The sequence below is a fragment of the Scleropages formosus genome, chromosome 21 (genome assembly GCF_900964775.1).
Source record: "Scleropages formosus chromosome 21, fSclFor1.1, whole genome shotgun sequence".
NCBI lineage: Eukaryota > Metazoa > Chordata > Actinopteri > Osteoglossiformes > Osteoglossidae > Scleropages > Scleropages formosus.
The window spans coordinates 16,389,790-16,417,340 of record NC_041826.1 but is presented as its reverse complement, the minus strand read 5'-3'; the positions used below and the strand labels follow the sequence as shown (position 1 = coordinate 16,417,340).

The 27,551-nt window shown below is 41.9% G+C and overlaps 4 protein-coding genes across 5 annotated transcripts; 2 read left to right on the top strand and 2 right to left on the bottom strand.

The window, feature by feature from the left end:
- Positions 1-6,091: 6,091 nt before the first annotated feature.
- alg10 (ALG10 alpha-1,2-mannosyltransferase) lies at positions 6,092-9,198 on the bottom strand. 2 transcript variants are annotated; one of them, XM_018729898.2, is made up of 3 exons: positions 8,912-9,198; positions 8,454-8,651; positions 6,092-7,934 (listed from the first exon to the last, which is right to left on the bottom strand). In XM_018729898.2, exons 1-3 carry the CDS (start codon positions 9,008-9,010, stop codon positions 6,876-6,878), a joined length of 1,356 nt encoding a protein of 451 aa, XP_018585414.1. In that variant the 5' UTR covers positions 9,011-9,198; the 3' UTR covers positions 6,092-6,875. The 2 variants fall into 2 exon arrangements, with proteins under 2 accessions (XP_018585414.1, XP_018585415.1); XM_018729899.2 differs by having other exon boundaries at positions 8,825-9,196.
- A 2,269-nt stretch (positions 9,199-11,467) lies between these two features.
- On the top strand, positions 11,468-16,231 carry LOC108920789 (dual specificity tyrosine-phosphorylation-regulated kinase 2-like). Its single transcript, XM_018729834.2, has 4 exons — positions 11,468-12,994; positions 13,943-14,125; positions 15,001-15,603; positions 16,079-16,231. Exons 1-4 carry the CDS (start codon positions 11,711-11,713, stop codon positions 16,229-16,231), a joined length of 2,223 nt encoding a protein of 740 aa, XP_018585350.2. The 5' UTR covers positions 11,468-11,710.
- Positions 16,232-19,091: 2,860 nt separating this feature from the next.
- On the top strand, positions 19,092-25,041 carry gtse1 (G-2 and S-phase expressed 1). The gene is made up of 12 exons (XM_018730091.2): positions 19,092-19,417; positions 19,721-19,766; positions 19,939-19,993; positions 20,385-21,003; positions 21,319-21,486; positions 21,703-21,841; positions 22,062-22,442; positions 23,293-23,359; positions 23,460-23,693; positions 24,069-24,366; positions 24,481-24,597; positions 24,698-25,041. The coding sequence occupies exons 2-12, from the start codon at positions 19,745-19,747 to the stop codon at positions 24,788-24,790; spliced, it is 2,193 nt and encodes a 730-aa protein (XP_018585607.1). The 5' UTR covers positions 19,092-19,417; positions 19,721-19,744; the 3' UTR covers positions 24,791-25,041.
- On the bottom strand, positions 24,884-27,460 carry LOC108920953 (L-threonine dehydratase catabolic TdcB-like). The gene is made up of 6 exons (XM_018730096.2): positions 27,260-27,460; positions 26,197-26,378; positions 25,983-26,113; positions 25,649-25,797; positions 25,468-25,557; positions 24,884-25,323 (listed from the first exon to the last, which is right to left on the bottom strand). The coding sequence occupies exons 1-6, from the start codon at positions 27,438-27,440 to the stop codon at positions 25,082-25,084; spliced, it is 975 nt and encodes a 324-aa protein (XP_018585612.2). The 5' UTR covers positions 27,441-27,460; the 3' UTR covers positions 24,884-25,081.
- Between the last annotated feature and the right edge of the window lie 91 nt (positions 27,461-27,551).

Here is a 27,551-nt window from a genome sequence, read left to right as displayed (position 1 = left end):
TTGTTTATTTTAAATTGTCTGCACTTGTTTTTTACATAAATTTCATTATTGAATGTCTGTTGCTGTCTACTGGATATAAGGAAAACACAACTAGTTTCCAAAACACACTGCCTAGAAATATACTCATTAATGACCTCATTAAGTGTTTGATAATCATTAAGTGATTCACTTGTCTGCATCTAGATCTCCTTGTTCTTGTAAATTACCTTTGTTATTTTCAAGGATGTACATTGCTTTTGAGAAAAGCATCTGAAATGAATAAATTGATATAAATTTGTGTTTTATATTATCCTGAATTCATGAGTTTATAGTTGTGTGGTGTTTTTTTTTTTGTGATATTTGGGAAAATTGGTTTGTGGTTTTCAGATGGGCTGGGAACGCATTGTTATTTTTCCCATTTATAAATAATATAACTTAGTGATAATATAATTCAGTAATAATGGGAAATAGGCTTTCAGTATATGAAATTTCGGTATCTGGACCGTCTTCAAAGACAGATTAATTTTGTAAAACAAGGGACTCCTGCATAGTCACTTAGTGCAATACTGAAGTTTTTGCCAGACTATATGAATAACTGCAAATAGAATTGGTAGAGTACATTTTTTAAAAGATAATGTACTGCATTGTGTGGAGTAGATAGCAGATCAGGACAGCAGAAAGTCTGAAAGTTATTCAAAACCCTTCTTGAATGGAAGAAGGAATTCAGCATAACCTATGGACTTGTCAAACTCTTGATAAAATATATGAAATACAGATGAGATGAAAGAGTTTGCCTTGGCTTTATTATTTGGGTCTATCCGTCACTACAAGTTCTGTGCCTTAGTCCAGTACTTCTTCAGGATAGTGATCAGTCACTGTTTGTCTGTAGCAACCGTACTGGTTCATTCTGTCTGTACCAGAGCCAGCTTGATGCTTTTTCTGCTGTCTCTACCACCTTTTGGACCACTGTCATTCCCTGCCAATTATCCCTAATCCCCAAACATTCTCCACAGTGACTGTGCTGGAAAACCATGGCATCAGACTTTGAATGGAAATTAACAGGATTTCCACCCTTTACTTCTGATGTTGTCTACCAACTCATCATACCTTTCTCCAGACTGTATCTAAGTGGCTTTCAATGATATTGGCATGTTTAGTTCAGCTGGTGCTCTGCTGTTTACTCCAGCCCTGATAAAATAGATGTTAGGTCATGCTGGTTGAGATTTTCTACATTTTCAGAATTTTTCCACATTTAGGGCTAGTGTCCTGAGCCCCTTCTCATGACACCACTGATACCTGTCTTGCTCCAGTGCTACATTACAAGCTGTTAACACATGTTCTAGGCTGCATATATTTCAAGAACTTTGTGTGGAATGTGATTCTTTGCATGAAAGAAACTGTTTGAAAAAAAGGTTTTTTGTATGCTGCTGGGCAGTGGATTATCCAGAGATTGAGAGAGAATGGAAACTAAAATGAGGAACAAAAGCAATGCTGACTGACACATCCCAGCTTCTCCAGTAAAATTGTATCAGGATCCATCATCTGATCAAGACACAAAAAGTGCAAGATTAAGAACTATGTAAGTTTCTTCTGGATGAAAATATTCTACAAACAAAAGCGTTGTCACTGCAAAACTTTAACATTTTCATTAGGAATTTGGATTTGCAGTTTATACAATTCAATGCAATATCCCATTGAGAATGTGTTATATGTTAAACATTCTTAAAGGACTTTTTAAATCTTTCCTATAGATGAAAAATATAGATGTGTTTGCTTAAGACAAAGAAGTAGCTAAAATGTGTATATATAGGGGAACCAGTTTGAGACATCTATTAAGGGGACCTAATGGAGTTACTGGCTCCCATGGCATCCTAAAATCATTATCATTATATGTGATTAGTGAAACAGAGCACCACTAAAGCCAACAGAACAGATAACGGTGCAGATATCCTTGTAACCTGACATTTGTGTATTCTCCTGTTTCTGATGTTATTTGTAGGCCTTGTTTTACTGATATTTACCCATTCGGTCACCTTATGTGAAGAGCAAACCAGAGAATTGTGATTCATCATAGAGAAAATAATGGCAAACTTGGAACCATAGGCAGTGTGTGAGTGTCTCTATGTGTATGCTTCTGTATCTGTGTGTCTATGTACAGGGGATGTACTAAATTATTATAAAGGTCAAATGTTTTCACTTCTGTTATTTTACAGTTTGTAAGAACATAGCTATTATCATTCGGCCTATCAGTTTGCACTGAACTTTTACCCACATAAACAATGCAAATATTACAATAAAATGCCCCTGCCTTAGTAAGAACTGTATCTTAGCAACACACTGAAAAGGTCAGAGGAAAAATACCTCATCTAACATCTCAACTGTTGTACAGGGGAAGCTGCTTTTTTCTTGTTATGGAGAATATTTTCCCCATTTAGTTAAGTCGCAGCGCTGTTCGCAAATTCTTTTCTTGCCACTAATTTCCACCAGTTGTTCGAGTTCCCATGAACACAACCTGGTACAATACTACACAGAGTATTCCTTTTGCCATTCATGTGGCTATTTGCCACTTAGCAGGAGGTCCTTTGAAAGCCCTGTGGAGATCCTATGGTGGTCCCGTTGAGGTCTTGTCGGTGCCCTGTGGTGATCCACCTCTCAGAGCTCCTTGCTAAAGCTTTGCATCTGATTCTCCTCAGCCATCTGCAAGTGGCACAAAAAAACAATTTTACACAGAAAACCCTTAAATTGAATTGACGTGTGGCTGGTTCTCCTGTCATAATCCCTTTGATGTGAAATAATGTACCAAAGTCAGTCTTAATGGGAACTCTGCCCCTGCAGTATAAAGAAGTATCCTAAGTAAAATTAAGATGGAATTCATAGGAGGAAATTGTAGTGGTATGGCAACTTGTCAAGTCTTGGGGTTAATAGTACTCAATGGAATTATACATAAATATTAACAGGGACTAATGAGATTTGCTTGAAAACTTGGTTTTTGCTCACAAACCATTTTACGGTACTAAAAGCAATGCAGGTGAGAAGCTGAGGCATCATAATGTAGATGGAAATATGAAATTCAGTATAAATGTGACAAAGTTACAGGTAATGATATAGTAACTTTTTGAACTAACTGTAGGGTAAACAGCTTTACATTTAAAACTGGATGTAAATATATCATTTCAGCTGAAAACTAGTGCTCAAAACAAGTATTACTTACTGAAAAGAGGAAATATTTTCCTATGAGGACACAAAGGTTGCTGAGGTGTCATTTTTCAGGCAGAGTATTGGGATCGTGGAGAATTTCTAATAATTATTTGCACTCTTGTACCTGCTATAAACGAGTCTACATTCCTGTAAATATTTTAAAGCGTCAAGCTCGTTAACGTTAAACTAGGGACACACTGGACAACGTTGCGCTGGTCCACGCTGTTAACGGTGGCGGAGTATGGGGCACGTGGCGCCGGCTCGTGACACGCTGTTATCCGGCACCTGAGTTCAGACACGCGCGCGCGCGGGCGCGCACGTTCCGCCAAGAAGCGGCGCGAGCCAGCCCCGGGGTTTCTGAAACGTGCAACCCAGCGATCTCCAGTTTTTAAGAAAGCGCTGGAAAGGACTGAACTGCCTTCGGATGAATGTTGAATAAACATTTAAAATGACATAAAGAGCCAGCACTCACAGGTCACAACGTTCGTTTCGTAGTGTTTTGAACCAAAAGAACACGTCATCCAAAATCTCCAGAAGAAGGATACTCGGTCGTAAATTGAGATTCACTCACTACACTATTTAATTTTCAGGAGAAGAAAATGTCGAGTTCTCAACGAGTGTGCCCTCTTGGTGTCTCTCTTGGGACCTTCGAAGAGTCATTTAAAAATGATAGTCATAAAACCTGTTAGTTGACGGACTCAAGATGTCTGCCTTAAAAATTCGTCAGCCAAATAGTTAAAAGCCAGTATAAAGGCTAATGAACCTGATCTAAAACGACCACGCGCGCCAGCGTGACATTGTTATAAAAACACTAATCTAATTTTTTTTTTTTTTTTTTTTTTTTATCTCTGAGACATCTCATGGTGCTGAAATAAGATTTGCTGAAGACAATTTAGGAAACTTATTGCAACAGCTTATCGAGAGGTTAAATGTGGTTGTTGTTTCTCAGAAGCAATTTGTGTAGACAGAAATGCCTTAGATCTCATCAGGGTGTTAAATGGAGCTCATATGTCCAGGAGAACAAGTAAAGCGAGTGAAGAGATCTCCTTGAATTTTCCTTTTCTCTGGGGGCGTTCGTCTTGCTCATCATCACAAGTACTAATATGACTTTATCCTCGGGCAGCTGATTTCTTAACATCTTTTTCGCTGTCTGTGCAGGTACAGTACAACAGGAAATGACAGAGAGCAGCAGAAACTCCTCTGTCCCGCTGGCATCTGAAGGTTCCAGCTTCCCTTAAGTGAATCATTCTGCTTCCTGCCCATCCCATGCGTGGCGGAAAGCCGCCAGGGACCGTGGTTGGCCCAGGAAGCTCAGAGGCAAGTTAGCCGTGTGTATTTGCGAAATGTTTCAAGACCTCATGAAATATTTATTTTATGGCATGGTTTTAAGCATAAATACTTCATCATCTCCACAGACAAGGAAGCCTTTGATTGATAGAGATATGGCTTGTGTACTGCCGCCTTCTAAAGAGGAGTCTTTAGGCACTAAAGGTCTGCTGTTTGGACTGTACATATCTCTCAGTCACTCACTCACTTTGTGCAAAGACAGTTATGATGGCATCATTCTAGTTTCTTTTAAAAATGGCATGCTGGCTTGCATGATTTTGCTTTTCCCAAATCCACCAGTGTCACTGCAGATGCTTCCTGATCGTTTACAGAAGCTATTACAATTAATAATCTATTATTAAAATAGGACCAATTAAAGGTTTTTAAACTGTCAGTCCTTAACTCCACGTGCAGGTACAAATCTAGTGTTGAGGAATTTTTGTATGTTACATTTCTTATTGGAGGGGGTCCGGGGTTCAAGTCCCACTTGGAGTGCTTTGTGATGGACTGGCGTTCTGTCCTGGCTGTGTCTCGCTGCAGCCTTATGTCCTGCGTTGCCGAGTTAGGCTCCGGCTTGCCGTGACCCTGCTTGGGACATGCGGCTTCAGCCTGCGTGTGAGAGATTTAGGAAACGTGGAGGTGAGAACCGGAAAGCCGAACCGAGCAGTGATAGATGCAGGGATAAAACACACTTCTCTCTCACAAGGAGCAGCAATTAGTGCTTTTTAGATAATCATCTGAAGGAGAGGAGGTTATTTACCTCAATTCACATGGCAGTAGCACACGGGTGAGTGTAGGACACTTTATATTATGCTACTTACATATGTATAACCATTTATTCAACTAGGCAACATTTATTTTAGAAATTTAGAGTAATTAACTTCTACAGCAAGACCAAGAAATTGATTCTTAGTTAGAGCAATTTCCTTGCAAAGGACCACTACTTACTATACTACTGAAGGTGTAAAGGTATTTTTAAGTGGAGGCTATTTTTTTTTCCCTTTCGGATTAATTCCTCTCGTGAATATTTTTTCCATTGATAATCATGGGCAAAAATAACCTCAAATGTCTTGATGTCTTTCTTATGGAAAAATCTCAAAATTTTCTTATGGTAGCAAAAACTGCACTACACTGACTAAAGTGCTACTCTGACATCTAGTGGAAAAAGTTGGTACTCCGTTCAGATGGCCAGTGAAATTACAGCGAGAGGAATATTAAGGCTTATTTACATTTATTCATTTAGCTGACGCTTTTCTCCAAAGCAACTTACAATGTTAAAGTATAATTATTTATCCATTTATACAGCTGGATAATTTTACTGAAGCGATTTAGAGTAAGTACCTTGCTCAAGGGTACTACATCTAAGAGTGGGAATCAAACCTTCAAGGTTTAGGACCAAAGGCAGCAGCTCTAAGCACTACACTACCAGCTGTCTTCCAGTCCTCATTAAAGGCAATGTGATGAGTAAACATAGATCTACAAGACAAAAACATGTAGAAATCAAAATGTTACATTTTTATTAAGTGTAAGATCAAATATGGACAGACATTGATTTATTAATACAAAAAAAAAAACATGTATACCGCCTGAATACATTTTGTAGTATCTAACATTGCAGTAGAGTTCAACAAAATGCACACTCTACTAAAGAATAGTAACTCAAACAGTCATTAAACAATAACCTAATTTTTACAATACACGACCAGTCCTAAGAGGAGCACAAGTAACTTCTGAAACTAGGTAAAAGTCAAACTTTATCCCTTACTGAGTAGATTAATATAATGTACTCATCGCTATGATTGATAGTTTTCCTTTTTAAACTGCGCTGTCAAATCTAGTTGAACATCATAATACACTTACCTCAGAGTGCCATATAGCAAAATTATACAGTGGGGAAAAAAAAGACAGCAGGTAAATAAGTGTCACATCTAGTATTTATAACATACAGTAGACCATTAACAAAGTGATGTAAACATTCAACTTGTTCAAATGCTAGCCTTGTATAAATACTGAGCAATTTATAGAAACCCCAATTGTCACAACTTACCTTTTTATGAAAATTCACTTAACTGCTTATACATTTGTGCTTGACTTGAAGACCCTGTAGTATTGCATTAATACAAACATCTATGAACCACAAGCTATTCCTTGCTTTTCCAAACTAAAGTGTACAAATTATAATCTTTTTATTTTGTTTCAGCATATAAATACACTTGCAATTAAAACATGCTGAAATGATCATCATATGGCTTAATTTTGGCTTAAACATGTACAAAGCATTTTAAAAGTCTGTTTTCCATCAACATTCTCTTGCTAGTCTGAATTTTTTGAAAACATTGGAAATGTAACTTTTCAGTCAGCAAGTTCACTAATCACCACATAAATCTTTGCACATCTGAACTGTTTGGCCATTGAAATGTCCTGTTGATGAAGATGTAGAGTGTAGCTGCATTTACAGCAGTGTAGAAACCCAGCTCAAGAAGCAGCCTGAAGACAGAGGGCAGCGGAACATGGAGGCGGTACATTAGGTACGGCATGATGAAATATCTGAACTCTATCAGCTTCTGGGGTACTGTGGCTGCAGTGAGACACACCAAGAAGGCCAGGTTCCAGAAGAGAGACTTCCACTTTAGAGTTTCTGCAAAGTTCCAAGCGGCAAAGACGTACCCTGGAACAAGCAGATAGGGAACCAACTCGTGCCTCTGGAAGATCTTCTTCCACACATAGAAAGGGTAGTGCCTGTTGTCCGCCAGCAGGTACTTGTGAACGAAGGTAAACTTCCACACCAAGAGTAAACAGGTGAAAGTGACGAAGAGGTACCTGAATGGTTTCTTTCTCACAGAATGCAAAAAGCTCACGATTCGTCCATAGGACACAGAAACCGGAGCGGAGAATATCAGAGTAAATGCTAAGAAATAAAACAGCTGGGGGAAATTGAGGCAGGCCTCATGGCTGGTCCGGTCACCAACCACAATGCCACCATTGACAACTACAAACCCCAGGAAACCGACTGCCACGGCAACATATGGCCATATCACGAGAAGCACGGCCTTTGTGTTGCAGGGGGTCATCAGATAGTCCACAGAGAAGCGGAGCACTTTTCCTGCACCGCTAACAGACAGTGACACTTGGGAGAGTGATTTTTCATCCTTTTTCTTGGAGCGCTCGGTCCTCCAGGCCTCATCCATCTTGGAGGCCACCACAGAACCAGCACAGAATGCCACCCAGATGATGTTGGTCTGGCGGAACAAGATGGCACAGGCACCGAGGAGAGCTGCGATTTTGTGGCTGCCGTACAAGGACATGAGGTACGCAAAGAGGCTGAAGAAGGTGGAGCCAGCATCCGTGTAGTACAGGAACGTGAAGAAGTACAGCACTGGGAAAGTAGACAGGGCGAGGGCCGACAGCACACGACGGGAAGCGCTGCGCGTCTAGAACAAAACAAACAGCCTTGTGACCACTAGTACAGCGCGTGACTGCTTTCACATCAGGTGGCATAACGCTTAGAGCTGCTGGCTTGCACTTTCAAGAACCTGAGGCTGAGTTCAAATCCCACCTCCTACTATAATATCTTGAGCAAGGTACTTGCGCAGAATTGATACAGCAAGAATTACTTAGCTGTATAAATGGGACCACGAATAGTCTCCTTTTTCCCTTGGTTTACACACGTGGATGCATTTACAATTTATTGGTGTACTGTCTACCTTACCGCAACTCACTGTTCTGCAGCTCATATTAAAAATATGGGTAAATCATTGTAAATTACCGTGGAGAAAAAAGTGTCAGCAACTATAATAAGTGAAGGAACGAGTAGACTTCGGAGCAGTAATCAAATATTTTGCAGTTTGCTTTGATACAGGGGTTCAGCGCGAGCTGTCCCGAATAAGCACGAGCCGAAGGGACAAGGGTTGGTGGCGCACGCTACACTACGGACACGTGGTCTGTCTCACCTTGTCTTTGGGGTGCAGTCTGCCCACGATGAGCGACAGCACGTACAGGTTGCCGCAGTTGAAGAGCAGGTTGACGAAGCGCAGCATGGCCGTAGAGCACACCGCCCTGCCCGTCCAGCCCACGGCCAACACGAGCGGCTTGATCAGCCCCACGGAGAGCAGGTAGAGGCCGGGCAGCGTCGTGATCATGGGGTCCCACTGCGGAAAACACAATACGGTGATTTATGATTATTTTAAAAAAAAATGCATTACACGCAGTCGGTGTACTGATTTCAATATTATACAGTGTGTCTGACATGCGGCTCAGATTACGCTTAAATATAAACAGGATCGCGTGAGCACCGCGAGGAGAAAAAGGAAGGTTCGCCGACCTCATGGAAACTGCCCTCGCAGTATTTCTGCGCTTGCGGTACGTGGAAGATCTCGTCCATGTAGGGCTCCCTTTGTTCGCGGCTCACCGTGGCGAACAGCAGACAGGCCACCAGAAAGTTGGTGCTGCAGAGCGCCGTAAACGCGTATCCCTCGGCGCGCTCCATCGTCTCCCTGAGCGCGAGCATCGACAGCACGTCTCCGGCCCTTCTTCTCTCTCTCTCTCTCTCGCTCTCTCTCTCGCTCGCTCGCGCGCGCTGCTGCAGCTCACGCTAAAAGTAGCCGCGATTGCATCTGTAACAGCTCTCTTGGTCCGTCCCGATAGAGCTTCCCAGTAGAAACAGTGACGCGTGTTAATAGTTCCCGTGTTAAAATAGCCCCGAAAAACATTTGCTGTTTAGCCGTCCAGTGTAGCTCCGGTTCAGAAGTGGCAACTCTGGATTGTCAGTAGTGTGTGTCTGTCACTTGGACTGGCATCCTGGCCATTGTGTATCCTGCCTAGTAACGGCCCATGCCACGGCGACAAAGCGGTTATTGAAATTATACGACACATACCCCAATAAGTAAAGCCGATACATTAAAATTAGGAGAAATTTTATGAAAATTGAAAAAAATTGCATCGCTGTCATTGTCGTCACGTTGTTCTTACAGTAGATTTGAGTAGTTAAGCTACAGTCAATCAGCGTAAAAAATCTTAAACATTCATTTGAAGGCGGAACGAATGCAGAGGGAAAGGTCACACACACTCACTAATGTCAGTGGAAAAGAGTGTGGAGCAACACAAGTATTGGTGGTGACATCGCATCCCCTGTCATGCTTCCAGGATAGGCTCTGCCGCGACTATCGTGACCCTGCCTTAGGATGAAGTAGCTCTGGATGGATGGATGGATGGATGCCCCCTTAAAAATATGGGTTAAAAGTGTCCTCACACAACAACAGCAAAGAATTAACCGAGGGCGCCAACTGCAGACCATTTTCCACATGAAGTGACAGAGACATTTACGGGGTCCCAGAAGAGCTTTCCACACCAGAAGTTCTGAAGAAACAATGAAACCCCGTGTGTGGCGAGGAAAGCTCTCTGACCGCCTAGCTCTGTAGCTGTAAGGCATCCATGACTCGTGTAGGCGACATAGTTTCCATGGCAACTCAAGCTTGTAAGGAGACAGGCAGCAGAGCGACCCACCGTGAGCGGTTCAGTGTTCGGACCTTCGTCCAAAGCGACTTTCAGTGTTAGTTTTCCACACTATGAATGATATATACAGTGATTCACCAGTCCAATGTATGTATGCAGCTAAGGAGCACGTGCAGAGAGTAGTGCAGCGTCTCAGATATAATATAGGCACGAATTTAACGGTGTGTGTTCTCATCATTCCTTAGACTCTTCACGCAGGACTGTGTATGTTTTCGTCCGTTGGAATTAGTTGCCGATATTATTATATAATAAATAATACAGCGGTTCGTGCGGTCAGAGACGCTTCAAGCCGGATTTGATGCAGATATTCATTCAATTTATTTAGAGCGCTCTTTTCACGCGTCACATAAGTGAGGACAGACACTGGGGAAGTTAATAGAAGTTAATTTAAGCATACATGGTGACGCGTCTGTAACTTCATCACGATCTCACAGTGAGTAAAGAACGCACGTGGCGCTACAACAGTGACGCAGACAAGCACATGGACGGTTGCCACTAGCAACGTGTCAAACGTTCTGGCAGTATGACATTTGGTGAAGCAGACAATGAATGCGGAGATTTTCTGTTAAGAACTACAGTATTATACGTTAGCTTCTTCTAAACTAGTATACTTTACTGTAAAGTTTACACACACACACACACACACACTGGTGGAAACCGCTTGTTCCGAGCGGGGTCGCCGTGAACCGGAGCCTAACCCGGCAACACAGGGCGCAAGGCTGGAGGGGGAGGGGACACATCCAGGACGGGACGCCAGTCCATCTCAAGCAAGGCACCCCAAGCAGGACTTGAACCCCCAGACCGGCCAGAGAGCAGGACCCGGCCACACCCGCTGCGCCACCGCACCCCCCGTATTATACTTTAGCTGCTTCTAAATTAGGAAAGTATAGAAGAACTATACTTAAAAACTGTATTGTTTTCAAAAACTAGTATATATTTTAAATGGACAGTTACCATTATTCTGATTTTTTTAAAATTATGAGTACTCACAAAGAAGTTAAAAAGGTCAGTTCCCCCATATATTTGACTCAGTAAAATCTACCGAATTAGACAAAACTACAAAGATTATTTTTTATGAACTAATATCAAAGTTATTTTAAATGATAGATTATTAATCATTGAAATTAATTTTAAGTGTAATATGAAAAAATATAAACCATTCTTTATATGGTCTGTTAAATGCTTGTAGATGTGAGTTACAAAACAGCTGTTATAATATCTTTTTCACTTTTGTTAACCGGTGTGGTCATGGTCAGGGTCGTGTCAGTCCAGAGCCTATCCTGCAGAGTGAAAAATCGATTAATAATGTAGGTACTGTATTTGTTACTATGAGACCTTGTTCTTTCAGACAGTTACACTTAAGGTATATACATCTTTATAATGCAACAGAAAGCATGTAAAGAGGTTTTGACTAGGTAAAATTGATATGACTGAGTATGGATGTATAGTCCAGATAAAAAAATGTTATTTTTCACCTTTAAAATAAAAATATAAGGTAGCAAAACATGGGCTGGTGAAATAGGCCAGTCTGTAACAAGAAAGTTCATTATTTTAATCATCATTTGTTAGTACATTCAAGCCTTTCTAGAAGTTGCTAGAACTGAAACTACATGTCTGTTCCTCTGTTTATTGAACATTTTCTCAGGACAAATCCACCTCCCTTAAGCCGTTTGGCTACAGCTTCAATCATGTCCCCATGACTCCTGAAGAAGCTATAAAGTTGTACATGCCCAAGCTCACGCCATTTGAGTGTGAAGAAATCTTTGCTTACACAGAAGCCTACTTTTTGGGTCTGGATGCCAATAAGCGGTCAGGCAACGATGGCTATGATGATTACGAGGGCTTTTATATCCCCGTACCCCACGATCATATTGCCTATCGATATGAGGTACTGAACATCATTGACAAGGGTGGCTTTAGCCAGGTCATAAAAGCGTACGACCACAAGACATGCCAGTATGTGGCAATCAAGATGGTGCGGAATAAGAAGATTTTTCACCAGCAGGCTAAAGAAGAAATACGGATCCTGGAGCATCTTCACAAACAGGACAAAGATGGGAGCAATAATGTCATTCACATTCTTGAGCACTTCTCATTTCGTAACCACGTCTGTATCACCTTTGAACTGCTCAGCATGAGCCTCTATGAGTTTATGAAAATGAATGACTTCCAGGGATTTAGCCTGCCCCTAGTGTGCAAGTTTGCACACTCAATTCTCAAGTGTCTGGACCTTTTGAGCCAGAACCGGATCATCCACGGTGATCTCAATCCTCACAACATCATGCTCAAGCATCTGAGTGACGGCAACATCAAAGTTATTGATTTTGGTTTCAGCTGCTATGAACACAGGAGATTCCACATAAACATCCAGTCCAGCCCATACTGTGCTCCAGAGGTCATCCTGGGAGCAGACTATGGAATACCTATTGACATGTGGAGTTTGGGTTGCATCTTAATAGAATTACTGACTGGGGACCCTCTCTTCCCTGAAGATAGTGAAGAGGATCTTTTGGCATGTATCATTGAGCTGCTGGGTGTGCCATCTCAGAAGCTTCTGGATGCATCAACAAATGCCAAAAATTTTGTAAGTTTTCTTCCAGATGACTCGGTGGTATTTAATAGTAGCTGCTTCGACAGGGACAAAGTTAACAGGCTCCTAAGGATCAGGAGGTGGAAAATGGCCCTCAAGGTCTGTGATGACCCCATATTCAACTTTCTAAAGCGATGCTTGGAATGGGACCCATCTGTACGCATGACCCCCAGTCAGGCACTCCGCCACCCGTGGCTGAAGAAAACCTTGCCAAAGCCCACCACTGGGGATAAACAGGCCATGAGGCAGATCACAGGGAACTCCAGAAGTGTAACATCATATCCCAAGTTATACCTGTCCTCAAGTTCAACTTCCAAACCAAAGAGTGAACTGCAGCAGAAGAGAAAGGCCAGTAGGAACGACCAACAGAGAACAATTTTAGCAAAATTAGTAAGCTGAATTTGTACATAGTCTATCTGTAAATTTTTTGTTTGAAATTGGTTTGAAGATTGTCTGTTTTAATATAAAAAAAAAACATAAAGACTAAGTCATTTTAAAATGGCAAAATTACACAGTACCATACTTTTAGGTTCTTACCTTGGGAATGTGTGAAATGCTACAAGCTGTTGGCAATTACACACAGCTTTACCTGTAGCTCAGGCCTCATCTTCCTCAGTGCTTTCAGTGTGGACCTTTCCAAACCATAACATTTTAGTCCTATAAATTTTACTTCAGTGCTTTACCTTTACGGGGGGCGCAGTGGGTTGGACCGGGTCCTGCTCTCCGGTGGGTCTGGGGTTCAAATCCCACTTAGGATGCCTTGTGATGGACTGGCGTCCCATCCTGGGTGTGTCCCCTCCCCTTCCAGGCTTACGCCCTGTGTTGCCGGGTTAGGCTCCAGTTCCCCATGACCCCGTATGGGACAAGCGGTTCATACAGTGCGTGTGTGTGCTTTACCTTTTTATACAAGTGCTTCATTATTTAAACATAAAAATGGTTAGCAATAATAACTTTAATTTGCTTAAAAGCATGTTCCTTAGGGGGTGCGGTGGCGCAGTGGGTTGGACCACGGTCCTGCTCTCGGGTGGGTCTGGGGTTCAAGTCCCGCTTGGGGTGCTTTGCGACGGACTGGCGTCCCGTCCTGGGTGTGTCCCCTCCCCCTCCGGCCTTACGCCCTGTGTTGCCGGGTAGGCTCCGGTTCCCCGTGACCCTGTATGGGACAAGCGGTTCTGAAAATGTGTGTGTGTGTGTGTGTGTGTGCATGTTCCTTTTTTCTCTGACATCTTGCTGTCAAAACAATCACTTTTCTTATAACGGTATAGCCAAAACCTGTAACAATGAATGAGCTGTTGAAATCTGAACAAATTATTTTGATTAATATTTATACATTTATCTAAGGCCACTGCACTTGAGAACTGGAATGCAGCATCCTCCGTTCAATGCAACGCCAGAGATGATGCTTCATCGAAAAGGCCAAGGCTAATGTGTGATAAACCTCTGCTAACTTCAAAGTCATGCAGTATATCCAGCATATCCAGAAAGGACAAGAAAAGGCAGACCTGTCATGTGCGATATATGGAGGTAAGTTTTGCACATTATTGCTCTGTAAAACTTGCTCTTTCTGTCCGAGACATACTTAAGTCCATCCAGAATTAAAGTTAACTGGATTGATTGTTTTAATTGTAGTGATTTTAAGTTAGTTTGTTTTCGGGGATACGCGTACACTGATTAACAGATTGCTGTGCTGTATTTATGGGTTGAAACAAAAGTAATGACATAATTGCCTGAGGTTTGGGTATATCATCTTTTAGTATTATTAAATCTTCCACATAGCAACATGCAGGGATATGCCCGTAACACTGAGGCAGTGGATGAGAAAGAGCATAAAACATGTACCCTTTTTTCTTTAATAATGTATTAATTTAATTTGTTTTTTAAAATTTTTGCACATTCTTCTCAACCAATTTTCAGAGTTGTTAAATTCTCACACCTCTATATGTCCCAGTGTAGTATTGCCATGGGTAACCATAGAATTTGGAATATCCTATATAGGTGAAGTGAGGATCGTATGTGCTGCTACTGTTATTCCAAGGCTCTCCTATGATATAGGCCTACAGTAGCAGTCAAATGTTTGAGTACATTTGGCCAACCTGGGTAATATTGTACGCGATGACCTGGGCAAAACAAAACAAAAGTAAAAGCAAAATAAACCACGGGTGTCTTACATCTCTAGGAGTTGCTGCAGAGCTAAGAAGACAAGTCAGTGGATTTTGTGCTTAAATTTCTTAACCTTGTGAAAAAAACAACCAAGAAAGCTATAAGTTCAGGCTCTTTGGTTTTGTTCTTTGCTTTTTGTGTTTTCCATGAAGCAAGTGTTTAGCACTGAAAACTGGTCTCAGACTTTATATTGAAGCACACAGCTGAGCTGCTCCTTGCGTCTGTCTGTTTCTGTTCAGGAGGTGCACTCCTCTACTTCCACAGGAGCATGTTACACAGTAAAACGAGATAGTACAGAGACCTACAATGTCAAAATAATCTCATACAAGCTCCTGTTACGGATTCTTGATCGGTTTGTGTGCAAGGTCTACCACATCTCACCGATGAAGGTCAACGAATCAAAGGAGGATCGTTTAACCCGCATAAGGCTTGTGAGAAGACTATGGATTCTAGTCGAAGACGGCATTGCCAGGGCTCCCAGACACAAGAAGCTCTTTGAAGTGTTGGAAAAACTGTTGGATGCCAAGCAGGGCCTAGAAGAGGTCACAGCAACAGTGGGGGACTTAGTGTATCACAAGTATGTGAGGGCAGGGCAGTCGATCCCAAAGATGTTGACCCTGCTGGGAGACACAGATGGGTGTGAATATCTTTCCAAGATGATTACTGAAGAATTGTTTCAGCACTTCAACACCTCTGTGACCTCTGCTCCAGAGACCAGAGCTGACATGTCAAAAGAAAGGCATGGAGTGAAATGCATCAAGTTCAGGGTTTCCTCTCCTTTGACTCATGTATCTAAAGGCAAGGAGACGGACCTGCAGACTCCACGTGTGCGACATGTGAAGGTACATTTGGTGTATAGTAAAGACTGTCACTGGTGTCACTGGTAGTTCCAATCTAAAAGTGGGTTGGCACGCTTCTCTAAAAAATGGTGTGTGTTTGAAAGGTTTCTTTCTATAAACAAAGGGGTCTTGTCACAGTCAAATATCCACCCTGCTTTCTGGTAGTGTAGTGGTAAGTGCTACTGCCATTGGACCCAAAGGGTGGAGGTTTAAGTCCCACCTCCAGGTATAGTACCCTTGAGCAAGGTGTTTGCCCTTAATTGCTCAGGTAATGAAAAAAAAAATCCCCAGTTGTACAAATGGCTCAATAATTGTAAGTACCTTAACATTATGAGTTGCTTTGGAGAAAAGCGTTAGCTAAATGAGTAAATGTTATGCTTTCCTTTTTGAAAGAACAATAAAATATCTGCCACCATATTCTGAAAATGATACTCATAATCATTGACAGTCAGGGATAAATCCCTCCATCTGTTTACAGTGTGGTATTAGAGTACACCCAGTGATGACCTGCAGTGAGACAGAAGGACAAGGGATAGAGTGCCAGAGGAGACTGGGCTTCCAAGGCAAGGTGTGGAAAGCATTAAAAAAACACGTTATCTGCTGTAACCTATCAGAAGACCAAGATGACTAGAGCTGTAGCATTTAAAAAAATGCAAGTTAATCACAAAGATTTTATTTGTTCTACCTCCCACCATTTTCTCATTTTTATGCTCTTTTATATTAGTAAATTTGAAGTTTATGTGTTAATAAATTATATTGTTCACATGGTACATGTGTGAATTCATTATTAATATTCACTCTCACTCACTCACTAATAATAACTGCTTATCCTAAGGCTGGGCTGTGGCCATCTGTCTGATCTCTCTATGGGGTGCTAGGCTAGGCAGGATACACCCTGGGCTGGATGCCACTACATTGCAGAGTAGCCATGCATACAGTCACACACATGTTAGCACTATAAGCACTTTACAGCCAGCAATGCACCTGAAATTCATGTCTTTGGACTGTGGGAGGAGACCAGAGCACCAGGAGGAAATCCACATAACCACGGGACCATGCAAACTCCATAAAGATTTTTAATATCAGTTTCATTTTATTGCTGTTTTATTTAAGCCACTTTTTAAACTTCCCATCAATCCAGTTTTAATAAGTGCTTGTTCTGAGCAGGGTCATGGTGATCCAGCGCCTAACCTAGAAGCACTGGGCATAAGGCTGAGAGGGGGTACACCCTGAACAGGACGCAAGTCCATTGCAGGGTAGCCTCACGCACAGTCCTCCATTCATACACTAAGAGCAATTTAGCATCACCAATTCACCTGAACTGCATGGCTTATGACTGTGGGAGGAAACCAGAGCACCTGGAAAGAAATCCTCGCAGACATGGGGAGTACATGCAAACTCCACAAAGACTGATCAGGGATCGCATCCACATTCTCTCGCACCACCCAGGCACTCTGAGGCAGCAGCCCTATTTGAACTCTTCTTAAACTTTTGTTTTGAATATTTAAACAACTGCATTTAAAATATACTGTAATTTTTGTCTGAATCATATTTTGTAATGTGACAGAAAAAGCAACGTGTTTTTTATATTTTTTATTGGCATTTTAATATTAGATCACAGCAATGGTAACATTTGAAGTAGCACAGGTACAGCGAAGGTAGTGAGGCATAGGTCTTACATCAAGATAAAAATACAGAGAAAACGGGCAGCACGATGGCACAGTGCTTTAAATAAAAGTTAAAAATATATGTTTTTTTAAGTAGAAAAAAAATTACCTTCTAAGTCTGATGGGGGAGCTACACCACTAATAGCGAATACCTCCATGCATCACACATGACAATTCTGCCTTTTCTTTCTTTTGTCTGGATATGCTGGATGTAAGGGGCTGCGGTGGCGCAGTGGGTTGGACCGCAGTCCTGCTCTCCGGTGGGTCTGGGGTTCAAGTCCCGCTTGGGGTGCCTTGTGGCGGACTGGCGTCCCGTCCTGGGTGTGTCCCCTTCCCCCTCCGGCCTTGCGCCCTGTGTTACCGGGTAGGCTCCGGTTCCCTGTGACCCCGTAAGGGACAAGCGGTTCTGAAAATGTGTGTGTGTGTGCTGGATGTACTCAGTTACTCTGATGTGTCAATCCCTCCTTTTTCCTGAAATATTATCTTTGTTTTTGCATTTAGCAGAGGATGTAGCAAAGGCATTCCAGTTCTGAAGGACAGTGGCCTTTGGTAGATGCATAAATATTAATCAAATGATAGCTTCAGATTTCAACAGCTCATATGTTTTTGCAGCTTTGGCTTACACTTGTTATATAAAAACATTTTTAAGGGTCAAAGAGATGCTCCATGAGATGAAAGGTAACATATTTTTAAATTTTTCTAATTAAAACTCTTGTTATAAAAAATTGAAAATTAAGTACCGTAATGAAAAGGTAAACCACTTGAGTAGAATTTATAGGACTAAAATGTTATAGTCTTTCTCTTGTTCTTACTACACTGTCAGAATACTGTCATCCTGATCAATCAAAGAGGCAGAAAGCCTTGCTGTGGGTTATGCATCTAGATGGTTCCCAGTCCAGATGTCATTCCATAAAATTGAGGAGCAGGGCATCATCACAGTCATCAATATACTGCAGGAATGTCAGAGGCAACAACTCGTCATTGCTTTTGTCACTGTCATAGGAGCACCAAGTTCATTCTTTATTGTAGACCTAGCCGATTAAGTTATACACACATCCACTGGTTATATGGATGTTCACTTATTAAATCTTCAGGAGTCTCACTCACTTATCCCAGGATAAGTACTCTCTCCCCAGTTCCCCTACAGGGATTTTCAGTTGATAAATGCAGCAAATCGGGGGTGAAACATCCTTGATCATACAAATTGAATGAGCATCTATATTCTAACTAATCCCAGCAGACGAGCACACAAACTGCCCTTCATACAGGCTGGGGATGCAAAGGATCAGCTTTGTGGGAAAGTCTATGGTAGGGTGTACTGGTGAATGCAACACAATCTTAACTGTATTTTTACTGGAATTTTTCATTAATCTCTTTTAAAGTAGCAAAACAGATGTTGGGACTTATTTTCTGAAGACTTCAGGAAAAGATGAAGTCCCATTACACAGACACGGTCTGTTATATTTCAGGCGAATCACAGATTCTCATTATAATTATGACAAATGAAACGAAACGAGCTTGTTTCTATAACGTCACATCTCGATCTTTTGGTATCTGTTTACTGAACATTAAAAAATATTTTCGGATATGACCTCAATAAAAAGTCATAGTAAAATTATAATAATTTTAAATTGAAATTATCGTTTGAAATAATTCTTTCTAGAAACACGGGTACTCGGCTGACTTTGTTTTCCAGCTAATACTACATTTCCCAGAAGGGGAAACGGTTTAAAATTGAACCAATCAGCTGTTTATGCGTCACAATATTTTAACCAATAATTGTCTAGGCACCGAATCACATGACTTTTCAAACGCGGTGTTCACCTAATTTGAAATGTGTGCGATTTGTCTTTTCTGGAGAGAGGAGGGTATTATTTCACGTATCTCTACTTTTACTTTCTTAGAGTTTGTCAGTGGCCTTGAGAGTTCCATGAAAGTGTAAGAGCAGGTTTTGCAGTCGTCATTTTTTAAAGCTGTTTCTCGCTGCGGTTAAGCGAAGTGCTCGCGCACACAGTGGCCCACTCAGTAAACTGGCCGGCTAACCCTGTCAGGGCCTGTGTTAGCACCTAACATTCACTGTTACTGTGTTAGCTAAAAACTACATAGAATTAACTAAAGTTAACCTAAGACCCTTTTTGACTTTGATACAGGTGAGTGCTGGCTATTTTGTTCATATACCTCTACGTTTGGCAAACGGATTTTGCACGCGAAATTCGTTGCGAGACTGTCTAGTATCACGTGATGATCGTCACTTCGTGTCTCATTTTTCACGAAATTAATATAATTATGTAGTTAAGTGTTCGGTGCTGAATTTGTTCAGAATGAAGTATTCACTGCCAGAGACATCGAGTTAAAAACCACACAGGCGTGTGGGAACTTATTAATTGGCTGCTGTTGGTCTCAATGTTCGCCTTCTTCAAGTTCTTGCTCCTCTTCTTTCTTTCTTTCTCCAGGGTTTCGGAGCAGCGCTGCAATCAATGGCCTCCCTCACCAGCCCTGGTACCTCCTCGTCTTATGACGTTTTATTCGTAGTTTGTCCATCTAATCGTGGAAATACTTAATGCAGTTGCCCAGTCTGTGTTCTCAACTGTTGTGTTTTTTTTTTGGGGGGGGGGGAATAAATGGTATTTGAACTCGAGCCCTATTTTATTTAAGTCCGTCTTTGTTTCAGAATTTAATCTGTTAGAGGAGCAGTTTGACTTTGATGTTTCGCTGTCATCGTCAAGGTAATGATTATTTCACTCTTAGTGTCTTGTTTTTATTGTTACTCCAGGATTTACATGTATTCATTTAGCAAATGCTTTTATCCAACGCAGTGTACATCTCAAAGAAAAATACAATGAGTGCATTACACTCTGCCAAACGTGGGTGCAGATTATACCGGTCACCTTCTGTTGATAACTGAGAAAATATGTCTGTTTCCCATGGGTACGAACAGAGATGTATACCTGGGCTTTTTGATCTCCTGATTTTAATGTGAAGTGGTTCTTGTCAACCATCATGCATCTGTTTATTGTGCAGCAGGGCTTGATTTTTTTTTTTTTTTTTTTTTTGGGGACACCTTATGCCTGTAGATTGAGCTAGTGGTGATGTCTTTCATTTGCACATTTCTTATAGCGGTAAGGAGGATGATGAAGATGAGGTCTTTTTGGGTCCATTCAGTCACAAGGAGAAGTGCATGTCTGTTGGGATTGACTGTAGCGTGCGGAAGGACGCTAGCAGTGGGCGTTCTGTGGGTGAGGAGCCGAGCTGGAGCCCGCTCCCTGGGGACAAATTTGTAGAGATCTTCAACGAGGCTCACCTGCTGGCCAGGGAGATTGAGAGGAAAAACAGTGACAAGGGGGTCGCCGAAGAGGTCCGGGCCATGGAAAAACATGCAGAAACTAAGGAGAACTTCGTGGATGACCCTAGAGCTAAGCTGAATGTCTTAGGAAAAGCAGCCAATCTTGCTCTCAGTCCTATCAAAAGAGAGACCTTCTGTGTGCAGAACAGCCCAATGAAAAGGCTTCCTCCAGCCATTCAGCGTCGCCTCCTGAAAACTGGCGGTGCCCCCAGCCCTACCAAGAACTCTGCCAGCACCTCCAGCCCAGCCAGAGTGTGCAAGGCTCTGCCCAAGAACACTCTGAGAAGTAAAGCTGCCTTGTCGAGCACAAAAGTCCTTCCGAGCAGGCCCATAGCTCCAGGAACAGCTCCACTGCTGCCTCCAGACAAGGCCAGGCTGCCACGTACAGAAAAGGTGATTACTTCCACTGGTTTGCCAGTATTCTGTGCTAGCAGTTGTTTCTTGTTCAAGTCTGTAAGAATGCTGCAGACTTGTGTAGACATTCATTGTACATTATCACAGATGGTCACATATCCCAGGTTTAACTAATTTAATCTCCGCGTACTAAAAGGGTCGTTCCAAAGAAAGGTGTCAGCTAAATAATTTGAGGTTTCACCAAGTAGAAATCTGCATGCACAGCATTCATAAACCAGGAGTAAAGATTTGTTAGTTTCTTTAAATAAATTGGGGTAAAGATGCATGAAGTTGATGTGATGGTTACTGTTGTAGGGTAAAATGCTTCGGCAAAGAAGTCCCCACACGCGACATCTCAGCAGTGCCGGCTCATCTGAGGACCTCCTCTCGGATGGTACCAGTGTTACTTCTGACATCAGCGACACCTCTCTTAACACCAGCTTGCCTTTGAAGACAGGCTCAAGCTTGCCAGCTTCCAGAAAGGTGAATTGGGCTAACTAGAGAGGGGCTATACTGGCATTGAACCTTGCCAAAGTCCTAAAGCTGTTTTTCTCAGTTTTTTTTTTTTTTTAGGTGGTAATAGTACACCATCCAACATACTTTTTATATGTAGGTTTAGAATCTTGACTTTTTGAAGAATAGTTTGTATTTACTGGCATGAAACTAACTTTTGTTTGCTCTGACACTTCTATTATTCAGAGTGGCCTTCAGAGACAAACCGCAATGAAAGTTATACCGCTGCAAAACAGGATAATTTTAGACAGAAAAAATACATCCTCCTCATCCTCCTCAAAATCCAGTATGAATTCCAGTCTCTCAACCTCCCCCACTGGGAAAGGTAAGGAATCTTTTCATTATGCTTGGGGAGTTGACTCATGCAGAAGATGTGCTGGATTTTGATTTACTCCAGTTTTGTAAAACAAGTATTTATTTAATCCACACAGTGAACTTTATGTGGGTACTCCGGTCTTGGATCCTACATCAATTTGAGGAGTGCTAACAAATAATGGTTATGGGAAAGCATTTTGTAAAGTTTAATCTCCCCCCATCCTCTACAGGGAAAATGAATACATCGTTGAACTCGAGCAGTAATAACGTGAAGGCTCGTACATCAGGAAGCGCGAACAAACGGCTGAGTTCAGTAGTACCAACAAACACACGGACTTCCTCTTCTCTGGCAAGAGCTCCTGAGCTTGGACCGCCAGTACGGAGCAAAACTGATCTTCAGGCTCAGCCCATCAAGACAACCCCTGTCAGAAAACCACAGCCTACTGCTTCACAACAAACGTCAAAGCAAAACTTGGAAAGGGCTAGCTCTGTGCCCAATGTCCCTGTCACTGTAGTAGGGGCTGTTCCCAGCATTAAGGGCAGTGCCAAACCAAAAAGCTTTGTTGTCCCAACTCCCAGAAGTCAGTCCACAGGACTACAGCAATCAGAGTGTAAGGATTTTTTTTTTCTTGTGCTAAAACTGACATTTCTAGCATTTTCTGTTATCAAATTTCATTTTTCCTGTGTATTTCAAATAAGGTAACTGATATTTGAGTTAATGGGAAATGGTGAGTGCAGTAGGTATACTCCTGGACCATGGTGAACTTCATGCCAGGTGTTGCGGTAACATAGAGTGACAATCGTGGTGGAAACAAGTGGCAACAGAAGTTTACAGATTTGGTATGAAGCGAGGTAATGGACAGTAGTTAGTGCATTTACTTGCCATGTACAGACACGTGTCTTTTAATGACTGAGATACGTTCTGAGAAATGCATCAAGTGATTTCATCATTGTGTACTTTGTACAAATCTAAATGGTACAGCCTCAATGCAGTCATGAAACATGGTATGAGGTTTATGATGCTGCTGCCAGCATAACACAGCATAGTGTTGTACAGTACTCTTTTTTATAAGTAGAGTACACTCTAACAAAGTACAGTATATATGTAAACCCGTAACAAGTGTTTAATATAAAGTATGTACTGTTCATAATTGTATGTGCTATACTTCTATACAACTGGCAGTGCAGTATGTTTTACACAAATGCATTATGACATCACTAGTCTAATTTTTTCATCTCCATTATAATCTTATGGGTCCACCGTCGTATAAGCGGTCAGTGATTAAGCGGCGCATGACTGTACTTTAAGGATGCAGGTTTAGATCTGACTTGTACTGTAGTACCCTTGAGCAAAGTACTTGCCTTGAATTGCTCTGGTAAGAATCACCCAGACACTTCTAAAGTGTCTTATACTAAAAATGCATTCTGTAGAATTTAGTCTGTTGTGTTGATGTACTGCAGGTCCTTCACCTGATGCACCAATGAGCATGAAGCCAAAAAGGTTAATGTCTCTTGGCAGTGTTGAAAGGTAACTAATTAAATCATTTTTTTTCACCCTCATTTTTCTATGTAGCTGGTCTGTGGGTGTTAAAGTGTATGTTGGCTTGTTTCTCTGTGACTTCCTTCAGTCTAATCCAGAAGACGGGTGTCCTACCTCCAGACGTACTCCAAAGCCCTAGTATCGTAGGGTCACCTGTGCAGTCCAAGGCAAGACGTGTTTCTGCTTTGCCAACCCCGGTTAAACGGCGGGTCTCTGGGATCCCACTTCTGACTCCAAAAAGCGTGACTCGGCCTAGCAAATCTAGTTACTCCGCTGAAATGGAGAGTCTACCTATGTCTGCCAAGATGATCAACCATGGGAGGTGAGATTGGTTCTAGTCTCACTTAAAGCAACTTACAATGTTAAGCGGATGCTTTGCTCCAATGCTAGAATTATTTACCAATTTATACAACTGGGTAATTTTACTGGAGCAATTTTTAGGTTGAATACCTTGCTCAAGGATACTACAGCTGGAGGTAAAACTTGAACCTCTGACCTTTGGGTCCAAATGTAGCAGTTCTAACCATTATGCTACCAGCTGTTCCTACCCCAACTGCATGTATTGCACATTAAGTAGCTACTAACTAGTGAAATACCTCAAATGCTGTTTGATGCATTTCATGATCATTTCAGCCTCCATTTTTGTGCTGAACTTTTCCACTACAGTACTTTTGATGAAGTATTCTCTCTTTTCAAGTCCTGTGCTGAAAGTGAACGAGCAGCTAAATACCCAAAAGCTGGAGCCTGTTTCCACGGAAGAGCTCTCTGACCCATCTGAGCTCCAGCCCTTCTCCATGGAGGGGGAAGTCAGGGAGAAAACAGGGATTTTGCTGAACTCCACATCAGAAGGGTGCACTCCTCCATCACCTGTTACTTGCCCATCTGAACACTTGGAAAGCACCAAACATGCCCCACAGAACCAGGAACCTGCCAGTCCAGTGGGGTGGCAGCAACTGTCAGATTCTAATGAGGTGTCAAAGACTCAAGAAAATGAGGTATCAAACCTTGTTCCAGACAAAACTATTTTCATTAAAGTACTTGCATAGTGAATCACTTGCATGTGTTGGCAAGGTATAACCAAACAGTTAGTGAAGCTATGCTTTTTGCAGGTTTTACTGGTAGATGCTCCACCTCCTGTATTAAGATCTGAAGAAAGGCTTCTCATTGATCTGTCCAACACTCCTGACTTCATAAAAACTTCCCCAGTGAAGCCATCTGGTGAGCAGGTGAGTGGCTTGGTGTTTAATATTTTGGGGCAGGGTGCATTTTTCCAAGTTGCACTGGACAGTGCATGTTAACAGGTATATATTGACTTTCTGCCTCCAGCTAATTGATCTGAGTTCTCCGCTCATTACCTGGAGTCCAGTGGACAAGGAGAACACCATAGACGGTACACCTCTCATCAACCTGTCATTTTAATTTGTCTGACTTTTTGTAATTAAAGGAAAAAATAGTACTGTGGTAATCCTAATGTTAATGACATCTTTAATTTTGTATCCATGGTTTGCAAAATGTATAGTCTTTAAAAGAAGTCTGATTATAAATTGTCTATTCATAATGAAAAGGATTTTTCTGTGATAACAGTATGTACCTTTTCTTCCATTTTATTGTTCCTTCTGTACTTTTCTTCCCTCTTTAATTGTACCAATAAACATTTCAAAATTTTTAGCGCACTTCTAGAAGGTGTACAAAATGTCCTGTTGGGAAGAACTAGTCTGGATAACTGGTCAGCTCATCCCTGCCAATGTTTCCTCCACTGAGAACAACCACAACCCTTTTCCCAGTGATGTTGGGTATCTTGTTGTTGATAATGGCGGCAAAGGCTGCGGCTCCGGATGGTTCAACCACAAAGCCGGACTGGTACAGGGTTGACACAGCAGCCTTGATCTCCTCGTCGGTAACCAGTACAATGTCCTTCACTAACTCTTTGCAGATGTCATAAGGCAACGTTCCTAGGATGAAAGTAATTGAACATGAAAAGTGTAGTTAAACAGGGTGTAATGTGATGTAGGGTTCCTCTATATAGTTTGTTTGTATTTTCCTTGCTCAGTAGCTGCAGTTTGCAGCCATATTTTAACATGTAAATACTTTAGTACCTGCAAAAGGTGGTGCTAGTCCTGATGCAATGCTTTTAGAATCCATGCCAACAGGTTTCTTCTCAATGAAGCTTCTGTACATGGTACAGGCTGCGAGACAAAATACAGGTTTATACAATTAACACTGCACCTATAAGTCAGTGTACCTGGTTATTCCATTTTGGCTTCAGGCAGTTCTTACCTCCCTCTGGCTCCACTCCATGGATTTCAGTGCTCTTGCAGCCCGAGAGCTTAATAGCTGCTGCTATGCCAGCCAGCAAACCACCTCCTCCACAGCACACCACCACCACGTCCACATCGGGTAACACTTCTAGGATTTCAAACCCCAGGCTTTAAATACACCCAACATGAAATGCAATTATTGGTATTTGTCCTGCAGTGAAACATGGGGCTTTCCCCTGTGGTTTCTGCACTAAGTCCCTTTAAGTTTAATTTTTTTCAGTCCTTTACATTTCAGGTGAACTATATGTATTCTAGTGTAGAGCTTATCTGCAGTGTGTTTAATTTAGCTTTACCTTGCATGTCCTGCAATGAGGTCAACGTCATCATAAGAGTGCAAGAAAGTCATGCTTTCCTCTTGTACACACCGCTTCACCACATCCATCAGCGATGAAGTTGGAACACGTTCAACGTCAACTCCTACACTCTGTAATATTTGCATTAATATTGGCATTAAGGGAAATCAATATGATGAAAGTAAATGAGATTGTGGAGAAAAATCAAGTTTACTTGTATCAGTGCTGATCTGGAAGCAGGAGCTGTGTCAGGCATCACTACTTTGCCCTTACATCCATAGTATTTGGATGCATAGGCAAATGACTTCCCATAGTTCCCTGCTGACATGGTCACAAATGGGTGCCCTCTGGGTCTTCTGGCAAGCTGGTTAGCAACTCCTCTTATCTTAAATGAACCTTTGAAAAAAAGTAAAAATAACCAATCTATTAAAGGATAACTAAACATGCTATTTTTTCAGGGCCTTGTACAGTGGTTCCTCATGAACAGCTGGGATGTGAATTTTCAGAAATAAACTTTTCTAGTTTTTACATTTATTTTTCCACTTAGCTTACTTTGTAGCAGAGCAAATGTGACTCGTGTTTAGCTGCTCAGCCAATAGATGGGAGAAAAAAGCAAGAAAATGCAACTGGACCGTGAGGCTGTCGGTTCAACTTGCTTCCAAAAACTTGTCTGGTGTTGGTGCTGAACAAAAAGACTTAGAAATTTACACATTTATGAGATGAACCTGTCAATAACTAGAATTGTAGTTTAAGATGCTAGATTCATTTTCAGTGTTTCTAAATTAGTTTTAATTTTAATGTAAGGGAAGATGCTTTTGAATTGAAGTCGTCTCACTCTCCAGACTAAAGGTGGGAATGGATTGTTTTACTGTTCCTCTCTTCCGCACGTCTTTGGACTGGGGGATGAAATGCAAACGAGCAAAACCACTGTATTGTTCTTTGAGATGTACGTCGCTTTAGAGAAAAGCACCTGCTAAACAAGTGTAAATGAAAACGGGGAGAACAAGCAAACTCCCCAAAGACAGATCTGCATTTGAACCCTGGTCTACAAGAACTACATTTTATTGTAGTGCAAAGCTAATGAAAATGATAAGTTTCACGTAACCCGGCTGTAGATCTGAGATTTGTGAATTAATCTGACAGACCTTTCCAGTTACAAACTTCCAGTCGACTTTATGACTAAGTCGAGGAAGCAATGTCCTTTCGCTACAGTGCGCCGGGCATTTTCCGCTCCGCTGTCGCTGGACCGAGGGCACAGGAGGTCGGGATTTACGAACCGGTCCGCTGCAGGTTCTCCATTTTCAGGTAGATGCTGTCACCGCAGTTGAGAGGCAGCGTGGTTTGGCTGCATGGGATCATGGGTGTGTTGATCACCCCCAGGGGACTCGACCGCACCGTTTCCCACGCTTCCTTCAGCATCTCCAGGGTGATGCTGGCTGCTACGGATGTGCTCTCCATGGCGTGGACCGGAACACGTCCCACATCTGCAGCAAAGACAAATGCTTTCGCAGGAGTGATTCCTGTGTCACCTGGCACCTCCCCTTTCCCTGGACAATATCTCAGCGAGCA